Source organism: Cebus imitator, unplaced genomic scaffold (genome assembly GCF_001604975.1).
Source record: "Cebus imitator isolate Cc_AM_T3 unplaced genomic scaffold, Cebus_imitator-1.0 Scaffold472, whole genome shotgun sequence".
NCBI classification, from domain to species: Eukaryota; Metazoa; Chordata; class Mammalia; order Primates; family Cebidae; genus Cebus; species Cebus imitator.
Genome location: NW_016107787.1, coordinates 918936 through 930104, shown reverse-complemented (window position 1 = coordinate 930104; position 11169 = coordinate 918936). Strand labels below are relative to the sequence as shown.

General features: G+C 44.2%; 1 protein-coding gene across 2 annotated transcripts in view; it reads left to right on the top strand.

Moving 5' to 3' along the window:
• The first annotated feature begins 7336 nt into the window (after window positions 1–7336).
• PTGDR (prostaglandin D2 receptor) overlaps window positions 7337–11169 on the top strand; it is a 10718-nt gene continuing 6885 nt past the window's right edge. For both annotated transcript variants that reach the window (XR_005197418.1, XM_017512414.2), the window contains exon 1: window positions 7337–8316. Coding sequence is in view for 1 of the 2 variants with exons in the window: in XM_017512414.2 (XP_017367903.1) it covers window positions 7471–8316 (846 nt within the window). In the remaining variant the exon portion in view is untranslated. The remainder of the gene's footprint in view (window positions 8317–11169) is intronic.

Genomic DNA, 11169 nt, shown 5'->3' with positions numbered 1-11169 from the left:
TCTTGACCTCGTGATCCACCCGCCTCGGCCTCCCAAAGTGCTGGGATTACAGGCGTGAACCACCGCGCCGGGCCAACAAATGTATTATTCTTAACATTTTCTCTTCTTATTATTGCTGTGATAACCCACAAGTTAATTTTCACTCTTCCCTAATAAGAACTGTTCCCAATCACAATCAGACTCATAAGCTTTTACAGCTATGAAGAGTGAAGTCTGAGAAGTAAATACTGAGATAAAGGAATACATTAATAAGCTGTCCATCAATTTGTAATTTAAAATTCCCAAAGAGAAGCAAAATTGCAAAATTTGAGTGATGTTGGTTATTGTCCACAATAATGTTTTTTACCAAGTACAAAAAAAGGACAGATTATGTTGATAAACATGCAGAGATCACAGTTGTATCACTGCTCAGATCAACAACTGTCTTGTTAGTTTAAATCACTCTGTAGAATCTAAATCAAAGTCCTCCCCAGCATATGTTTACCATTTTTACTGCCTTAGATGAAGTTTGTCGTCTATTCTTGATCCATTGGTTAAAAGTGTCATACCTGTAGATTATCCTTCATCCAGCCCAGATTTCTGTCTAGTAGGAAGACAATTTATCTCTATTTAAATTCAAACTGATCATAGAAATATTGGAACCTGGTAATTTTTTCCTCCTGTCTCTCCAGTTTCATTAACAGTAACGATAATCACTCCTAAAGTTGGAAGTGTCCAAATTTTCCAACTGCTTATTCTCAAAGCTTTCTTGCTTTTTTAAAAAAAGTGTGTTGTTTTAAATAATTTCTCTTTCATAAAAATCTGCACCAGTTAATGTCATAGACAGAGAAAAACAATCAATTTCAAAAGTCAATTTCAATTGTTAACTTTATGTCTTCCTCCAGAGCCACATCCAGGTATGTAAAATAATTTTGAGTCCTAGACTTGTATTTGCATACAATTTGTGTTTATTTGACCTAGGCTCTCTCCCTGGTAGTTGAACAGTGGAACACCTTTGCTTCTTAGGTAAGATACCAAATTGTTTAAGACTCAAAAATAGTCTTTCAGGACATGGACAAATAGTAGAAGGTATTATCGCTATTCATTCATTCAGTAAACATTTACTGAGAATCTATTGTGTGTCTAGCAGTGAGTGCTGGGACAAAGGGGCACAAAGTTGAATAAGGTGTAGTCCCTGCCCTTGAGAGACTCACACCCAACATGCAAACAAACACACAATATCATACAGCAAATGCCTGGGGCATTTGAGGGAATGCAAGGGACTGGGTAATGGAGGTTTGGAATGAGGGTAAGAAATTTCTGGGAAGAATCTGAAGAAGATTGCTGAGGGATCAGAGAGATGAAATAAAAATTCAAGACTAAGCTGAGGAAAGGTAAATCAAAAACAGTGATGCTGTTTGAATATTTGTGTGCACCAAACCTCATGTTGAAGTGTAATCCCTGACGCTGGGGGTGGGGCCTGGAGAGAGGTGACTGGATCATGGGGGGCAGATCCCTTATGCATGGTTTAGTACCATCTGCTTGGTGTTGTCCTCAAGATAGTGTATAATTTCTCTGAGATCTGGTTGATTACATGTGTGTGACACCCTCCCCTCTCTCTCTCCTGCTCCCACTCTTGCCATGTGACATGCCTGCTCCCTTTTTACCTTCCTCCATGAGTTAAAGCTCCCTGATGCCTCCCCAGAAGCCAAGCAGATGTCAGCATCATCCTTCCTGTATAGCCTGCAGAACTATGAGCCAATTAAACCTCTTTCTGTATAAATTACTCAGATTCAGGTATTTTTTTTCTTTTTTAAAATTGTTTAATGTTGTCTGTCACTGTGAAAGTTATTTCTTTATAGCAACATAAGAACAACCTAACACAAACAGTATGAATAAAACACAAGTTAGTATTGTAATGCTGTGGCCTGGGCAGTAGCCTCACTTCCCTGGCTCACCTAAAAGGTGATCAGGGAGGCTCCTTTAAACCTTAGGTAGGTATAGTGGAGCTTAAGGGCCCACAGCCTCTGGGTCTCAGCTGAGATGCCCACCAGCACTGCCACCAGTACTGAACACTGTAATGCACCGCTCAGATCCCATTCAGGACTGAAAGGCTTATTTCCCTGGCTGTGGCACAGTCCTCAGCCGACAGCCCCCTCCATACCTGGCCTTGGCTGAGAGAGCTGCAGCACCCAAGACTCTGTGCCCTTCCCCAGGGCAACCTGTCCCCAGTCACTGGCCCATTTAGGGATACAAGGGCCTAGTACCCTTACCTTCAACTCAGGACAACTTTGAGGGGCCTTGTCAGCTTCTCAGTTTCCAGTCAGGTTGGTTAAGGTCTTTTATTAGAACTATCACAATCCAGTTTCTCTACCCAATTCTGCTTCTGTTCCTTCTTTTTCACTGGCGTTAATCTCAAAAGCACTTCTTAATAAGTATGCTACATATCCTATCCTAATCACCATCTCAGAGTCTGCTTTTTTTGGCAACCAAACCAGCCATACCTGCCAATAACCTTCCTTGGAAGCTTATGCAAGCTGCTAGACAAGCTCAGTAATCAGCGAAACTTCAGAAGCTATGATTGGGTTACAAATGGATTATTCCACAATTTATTTACTCTCAGGTCATCACCCAAAGACATTTTCAAAAATTTATGCTGATCTTTTGAAAGTACGTTTTCTCCAGTTCCTACACATAGAAAGATCCTGATCCTGATTTACACATGGACAGAAGATCCTGATCCTGATTCATACGTGGACTTCTGTCCATGTGTAAATCTCAGCTTAGCAGCCAAAAATCAAAATGGAAATTCTTGCTAGACAAAAGGTAGGGAACGCCAAAAATCAGGAGTAAGGATCAAACAAAAATGAAGTTTTTATTAAACAACCTGCAAATAGCAAACAGATCCCAAAATATTTGAGCAGACTTCACCACAAGATATTGTATGACCACAGAAACACAGGCCACTGAAACACAGGGCACGGACATGTGATCTGTCCCTGGTAGTAGTTCTGCCTCTTGACTTCTGAGTAGACAGAGAAAGTTGCAGGGTCCCTCCTTTCTCTCTCACTCCCTGGTCTTCTCTGCAATTTTCTTTCTCCAAGGCAGAGGCTTGGGAAATCCAAAAGATCTGGATGCCATTCTAGACTCATCACATACTAGTTACGTGAACTTAAACAAGTTATTAACGTCTCTGAGTCTCATTTTCCTTATCCAAGAAATGAGAGATAAAGAAAACTTCTGCAGTGCAGTTGGCAGAAATGAAAGCATTAATGAATATCACTTACGGAGCCATGCAGAGCATGCCACAGAACAGCACTTAACATTCTCCCCTTAGCTGCACACTGGAATTAACTGGGGAGCTTCAAAAAATACTGAAGCCTGGAGGGCACTCCCTAAAGAGTCTGCTATCATCAATTTGGGGTGCTGAAACATCAGAAAGGTTTAAAGCTCTCCAGGTGATTCCAAAGTGCAGCCAAGACTGGTAACTATTGTTCTATGCAGAGTATTTTATTTAAGCAAGATACTACCCTAGGAGTTCAGTCCAATTATTCCCCTTCACCCTCCTTCCCTCATTTCTACAGATAAGGGGATTAAGGTTTAGAAAAGTTAGAAGATTATGCAAGGGTACAGAGCTAGCAAGGGACAAAGCTGAGATTTAAGTTCACACAGTATGACTCCCAAGACCTAACACATCATGGCCACACTGCTACGCTACCACTCCATGTCCTAAATGTGAAGAAACATCTAGCATGGTCTCTAGCATGCAGAACATGCTCCAAATTTGAGAGCTAAGTTTGTCATTTTTTAGCATCCTTCCTCTCCCTTCCTTGCTCTTCACAATCCCCAGCCCCAAATATCACTTGGAGTTCAGTAGAAGTAAGCAATGGATAAGATTTAGAAGCATAGTCAGGATGGATCCAGAAAAAAAAATATTCTTTTTTCCCTCTTTTCTCCTTCCTAAATCCTCACCATAAGCATACATTTGTTGTATTAGTCTGTTCTCATGCTCAGAGACATATATATAAAGACATATCTGAGACCAGGTAATTTATAAAGGAAAGAGGTTTAATTGACTCATAGTTCCACATGGTTGGGGAGGCCTCACAATAACGGCAGAAGGAAAATGAGGAGCACAGTCATGTCTTACATGGCAGCAGGCAAGAGAGAACTTTTGTAGAAGAACTCCCCTTTATAAAACCATCAGATGTTGTAAGACTTATTCACCATCACAGAACAGCACAGGAAAGACCTGCCCCCATTATTCAATTACGTTTCACCAGTTACCTCCCATGACAAATGGGAATCATGGGAGCTACAATTCAAGATGAGATGTGGGTGGGGACACAGCTAACCCATATCACTTGTTTTACATTTAAAGTCTTTTAAAATAATTATTACAGGTACAATATTGAAAATATCAGAATCCAAGGAGACATTTTTCTACCATTCCTTCTCACGTGTAAGTGAATGCTTTCATTTGCCTCCATGAGCTTCTGAGCCTTGTCCATGAGCATCTATGATTTTTATGTTTACATTGCCATAATGTAATTATATATTAAAAATTGTCATCCACATGATGTCATTTCTTTTTTCAGAAGATCTGTCCTATAACCCAATTAAGCAGTCTGGTACAGCTCTGCAGATAATGGAGGTAATTTTACCATTAACTTAGCCTAAAATAATGCCATTAAAGGTTTCCCTCTTAAGCAAAAAAAAAATAGCCTGGTTACTCTGAAAGCTAATATAAAAATGTATAAGCCTGTAGAGGTCACACAACATGACGTTTGCCTTTCCATATCTGCTGTATGCCCTTCAGTGCCCACACGCCTCATCCCTCTCACCCCCACACTTGGCACGGAGTAGGAACTCAAAAAATATTTGATGCATGAACAAATGACCCGTTTCTTGGCTGTATAGTGAAATTATAAAATAGGATTTCTCAGAAGCTGGCACAGAAGACTCCAAAGTTAGACCTGAGAACAGGGCAGGGTGAACACTGGCAAAGCAGGCAAGAAAGGCAACAGGAAATCCCATGGCAAAGGACAGCTACACTGTCCGAGAGGAAACGTGTGGTTTCCTGAATTGCACTTGTTCAAAACCTTCAGGCTTAAAGCCTATGTAAACCTTGTCAAGGACCCACAGCTGGCCCAACAGTCATACTTTGGGGTTGTTTTCTTTAAAAGTTATTTATAGTCTTAGGGTTCCTAGGAGAAATAGGGAGTTGGAAGCCACTGTAGCATGAAAATAAAGCTGCAAGGAATTGAAGTAGATATGCTTCAGAAGAACAACTCATGCAATATTCTTAGATGAAGGATTCTTAAGCTAGTGTCCATTGGGTCTCCTCTTGGTACCATAGAGGGACTTCAGGAAATGGTGAATGGCCTGAGATTGATGGGGAGAGAGAGAGAGAGAGAATATGAATATGTATGTGTGTGTGTGTGTGTGTGTGTATGTTTGTGTGTGTGTGTGTCTGTCTGTCTGTCTGTGGAGGAGACCACAGCTTTCAGCAAATCCTCAGGTCTTTTGATTATGGGGCTGCTCTTCCTTTCACTTCATTAAGTCAGGTGGGGCTCTTCTAAACCCATCTTTATGTGCTAGGGGCTAGAGGTGGGGATGAGAGAGAGCAAGTAGAAGACAGGGGAACTAACTCTATATAAAACCTTCTACTGAGTCAATATAAGTAAAAGGCTTAGAGAGTGTCCAATCTGCATCAGGACCAATAAATATTAGCTCTTTTTATTATTATTATTGCACTATGCCAAAGCACTTCATGTTTTCTCAAACTCACAACAACCCCATGAGTTCAACATAAGTCCCATATTCCATTAGGTTGAACAACCAACCCAGGGTCACACAGCAAGTGGTGAAGTTCAGAACTCTCTAATTCCAAAGCTTAGATTCTTCCTCTCCATGCTGTGGCCGGAATTACTGGCCAAGCTTTCAGTCTGGAGGCAGCTTCTCTGTCTGCCCTTCAGGTTTTCACATCTAAAGCCCAAGGATCTCGCTCTTTCTGAGTCTGTCCATCAGAACAGGCAGGAGGCCTAAAAATGAGCCCCTTCAAGCCAAGGCACAGTCTACTTGCTTACATAACATAACCTTAGTCATCCCACTCAGGTTCCACACTCAAAGCCAATTTCTCTTCCAGGGCATCCAGTGCTAGTTACAGAAATAAAATCGCATTTATCATAATTAACTCCCTTGCCTTTCTGACACATTCAAGTCAAAGACCAAAAGGGAATAATTTTTTTCTAGAGGTCACAAATCAGAGCAGTGAGAAAGCTCTACACCAAATCTACCATTTTCTGATTTCAAAATCCATGCTAAAGACTGCAGTTAAATATCAGCTACCAAAACACCCTTCCGTCACACGAGAATCATGGCGACTGCATGTATTGAGCACTTTCTATGTACCTGCACTTTATGTGTGATTTCTATGCCTCAAAAGAGCCAAGCAGGCCAGACAGATGTTACTGCTTGGGTGGCTAAGCAAGTCCCATAGAGTCACACATGCAGTGAAAAGCAGAACCTGGACTCCAGCCCAGGCCGGTCTGATGATACCAACAGTGTTGCTAACCATGCTCTTCCCACAAGCTCTCTACAGTCACTGTGATTCACAGTACCCAGGACCAACACTGGCTCTCGGCTTTCCCGCAAACCACTTCCCTGAAACCTGGGGCAATTTCTTGGGAGGAGGAGCCATGAAAAAAGGACAGAGGGACTCCAAAATAGAATACTGGGTGAGAGTCCCAGCTCCGCTACTTCGCTAGCTCTGTCACCACGGGCAGATCACTTAACCTTCCAAGGCCTCAGTTTCCTCACCTATGCAATGGAGATGACCGTCAATGCCCCACAATGCGCTGATCTAGAAGAGATGAGAAGAGGAGATAAGGTTTAGGGGCTTCCCAAACGTGAATTATCATTACCCTTCCTTAACTCGCTAATTCAAGACAGGTGGAAGTCCTTTCTCAGCCTCCTCTCTTTGCTCATCTTCAGAGCTCTTGGCCACCTCCAGAGTTCCACCACTGGCACCCTTCGCACTGCCCTCCTCCCAGGTGGCTGCTGCTTAATTTCCCGTCCATTTCAGTAGTTCTTCTCTTTCCTCGCTGTAAGGACCGGTGTGGGCTGTTCCGAATTCTGGCTGTTTTCCTTCTGTCCTTCCGCCTCAGCACCAGGGTCTTTCTCTACTGAGAGCGCAGCGCTTCAGGGCCGAGCTCTTTACTGGTCTGCTCTGCGCTCCGCAATGCCAGCGCCAGGCTCGCACCCTGCAGAACGTCCCGCCTCTCGAAGAGGGGTGTGACCGGCGAGTTTAGATAGGAGGTGCCTGCTGTGGGGTACACCCCGCCGCCCTCGGAGCTTTCCCTGCGGCGCAGCCTCTCCGCCAGAGCCGCGGGCCTTCGGAGCAGCCGGGGGCTTCTCAGCACCCGGGCGCCAGGGCCCTCGCCCTTGCCCTTCCGCAGCCTTGACTCCAGCCCTCCGCTCCCGCAAGTCATGAGGTTGCCCTTCTACCGCTGCCAGAACACCACCTCGGTGGAAAAGGGCAACTCGGCGACGATGAGCGGGGTGCTCTTCAGCACCGGCCTCCTGGGCAACCTGCTGGCCCTGGGGCTGCTGGCGCGCTCTGGGCTGGGGTGGTGCCCACCGCGTCCACCGCGCCCGCCGCCCTCGGTCTTCTACGTGCTGGTGTGCGGCCTGACGGTCACCGACTTGCTGGGCAAGTGCCTCCTGAGCCCCGTGGTGCTGGCTGCCTACGCTCAGAACAGGAGCCTGCGGGTGCTTGAGCCTGCATTGGACAACTCGCTGTGCCAAGCCTTCGCCTTCTTCATGTCCTTCTTTGGGCTCTCCTCGACACTGCAACTCCTGGCCATGGCACTGGAGTGCTGGCTCTCCCTAGGGCACCCCTTCTTCTACCAACAGCACATCACCCTGCGCCGGGGAGCGCTGGTGGCCCCGGTGGTGAGCGCCTTCTGCCTGGCTTTCTGCGCTCTACCTTTCGTGGGCTTCGGGAAGTTCGTGCAGTACTGCCCCGGGACCTGGTGCTTTATCCAGATGGTCCACGAGGAGGGCTCACTGTCGGTGCTGGGCTACTCCGTGCTCTACTCCAGCCTCATGGCGCTGCTGGTCCTTGCTACCGTGATGTGCAACCTGGGCGCCATGCGCAACCTCTACGAAATGCACCGGCGGCTGCAGCGGCACCCGCGCTCCTGCACCAGGGACCGCACCAAGCCCCATGCCAACGGGAGGGAAGCGTCCCCGCAGCCCCTGGAGGAGCTGGATCACCTCCTGCTGCTGGCGCTCATGACCGTGCTCTTCACTATGTGTTCCCTGCCCGTAATTGTGAGTCCCGGGCCCGAGGCAGCAGGGAGCTGGGACTGTCTGGCGGTGGATGCGGGGCAGGGTGGAGTGAGCGGGATGGACGCGGCGTCAGGGGAGCTGCGCTCTGGGCCAGGAAAGTTTGTTGTTGAGTTCCCCAAATTGGATTTCCTCCACAGCCCCAAGATATAACTCAGTTTGTGGAGCAAAATGAAGTTAAAGAAAGGAAGGGAAAGACAGCCCGACCGTGTCTCCTAGGAGCTTAGCAAAACCCTCTCCATGTGGCAGAACTCCCTCCTCTCTGCTTCCTTCTGGGGAGATCTCGGGATCATTTTTGATCCTTAGGAGGAGCAGAACTTAGTTTCTCCTTGGCAATAGAAGCCCTCTACTTCCCGACGGCTGGGTGATGTTTTATTTTGTTAGACTCGCTCATGACTTCAGTGGTATCAGAAATGGGTGAATGGCGTCTTGGGGAGGGGGTCTTCTTCGCGGTGTTGGCATAGAAAGGGAAAATGAAGTTTAATCTCGCCAGAGTGATTTGCAGATGCATAGTTTTAATTTTTAAAAACGCCTGCGTAAACTTTTGAGGCGCCACGGCTGCTGTTTCTGGTGCTGCATCCGCCAGGGATTGTGGTGATGGAGGCCGAGGCTCTTTGTATGTTTTAGTTGCTGGTGTCGTTTTGATAACCTGTCTTGACGGGTTTTGATGTATCTTGGCAAGTGAGGTGACATGAAAGCCGTCGGGTTTCAATTTAGTAATTAGGATGGCAGTGGAGATTGAATTATCTCGTCGTTTTGAAGGCATTTGTTCCTGGAGCCCCCGCCAAGACATCTGGGAGTAGGTGAGGCTTGAAGAAATTTTTCAGTGTTTCTCCTCTCCTTTTTCCCACCCCCAAGGTACCTGTTGAACAAAAACAACACTTAAAGAAATTCCATTGCCAATCCCATGTTCTCGAAATCCTGAGACTTCTGTCAATAGGAAAGTTGTTCAATTTCTTCTCAGAGTGTAGCAATTTTGTATATTACTCTCAATGGTGAATAAAAGGGAAATACAAGGTGATTTTTCCTTTAAATGACAGCCTGTGTGTGGGAAAAGGAATCTTGAGCATCAGCCTGCAGGGGTGGGAACAGTATGCCCCCAAAATAAACAAATACATAAATCTATATCTATCTAAATCTATCTAAATATAGATATAGGCATAGATGACATATAGCAGTGTTTTTCAAACTTTAACATGCTCAGAATCACCATCAAGGCATCTAGAAAAACAGATGGCTGGACCCCATTCCTCAGAGTTTCTGATTCAGACATTTTTAAAGAATTTTCATTCTTAACAATTTCCCAGGTGATATGCAAGCTCTGATTCAGGGATCACATTTGTAGAATGGCACTCTGAAAACAGGAGTTGGCAAACCACAGCTCACAGGCCACAGCTATCCTGGCCACTGTTTCATATCTCCCTGGAGTTAGGAATAATTCTTAGAAATGAATCTCTGCAATCAATTTGATAAGGCCCAAGAACTTTGAGCTTCAATTGAGCCATACTATTCCAAGAAAAATACTGTTCCAAGAAAGCATTTTATTCTTCTTTTTAGTAGATATATTACCAAAAAGAGTACTCAATTATTAATACATTTTGAATTCCATCAATAATAAATTGTGTAAATGTGTTTTCTCCCATGTTATATTAGTACCTATCAAATATTTATGATCTTTCCTCTTGGCCCATAAAACCTAAAATGGTTACTATCTGATTCTTTATAAAATCTTTTAGGGGCTCCTATTTTAAAGTTGGGACCTCACTTATCTAGATGCTCTGATAAAACAGACAGTAACCAAACGCATGGAAAAATTTTGACCTGAGTTTGAATGTTTTAGTCAGATCAATGCAGAAAGCAACATCATACAACGGAAAGAACATTGCATTTGGAAATGTCCCTAAAGAGACTTGGATAACTCATAGGGTGTTGTGAGGATTGAAGGAAATGGAATTGAAAATGATTTTCTAAAAAACTTGTAAAGTTCAAATATATTTAATGTTGACAGCATTCTTCACAAGAACCACCATTTTCTAGAAAGGATAAGGGCTTCAGCATCAGACATGAGTTTGAATCAGACTTTATCACTTACTAGCTATGGAAGTGGCTAATTTACCCTTTCTGACCTCAGTTTCCTCATCTGTAAAATGATTTTAACCATACTTGTTCTGTAAGATTGTTATGCAGATTTGAAATTATTTGCAGAATATATACATTCATCACCTAAACCAGTGCCTTGCCTCAATAATTAGCAGCATTCTTACCATGATTTATAACTTCCATGTACTATTGTTGCCTACTACACATTAAAAAAAATCAAGAAATATTATCTTCTTGGGAGATAGTGCTATATCTAGGGTAGTGGCTCTAAAACTTTATTTTGGTCTAAGGACACCTTTATACTCTTAAAATTATTAATGACCCAGACAGCTGTTGTTTATGTGGATTAAATCTATCAGTATTTCTTATATTAGAAAATAAAACTAAGAAATTCTAAAAATATGACTGCAAAACAAGATAAAATGTATCTCTTGTGTTTTTCCATAGGTATAAGGAAAATGTGGGGATTTCAAAATGATCTAATGAATGATAGTAAGGTTACAGACATTATAGAAAGTAAAATGGGGGCCGGGCGCGGTGGCTCAAGCCTGTAATCCCAGCACTTTGGGAGGCCGAGGCGGGTGGATCACGAGGTCAAGAGATCGAGACCATCCTGGTCAACGTGGTGAAACCCCGTCTCTACTAAAACTACAAAAAATTAGCTGGGCATGGTGGCACGTGCCTGTAATCCCAGCTACTCAGGAGGCTGAGGCAGGAGAATTGCCTGAACCTAGGAGG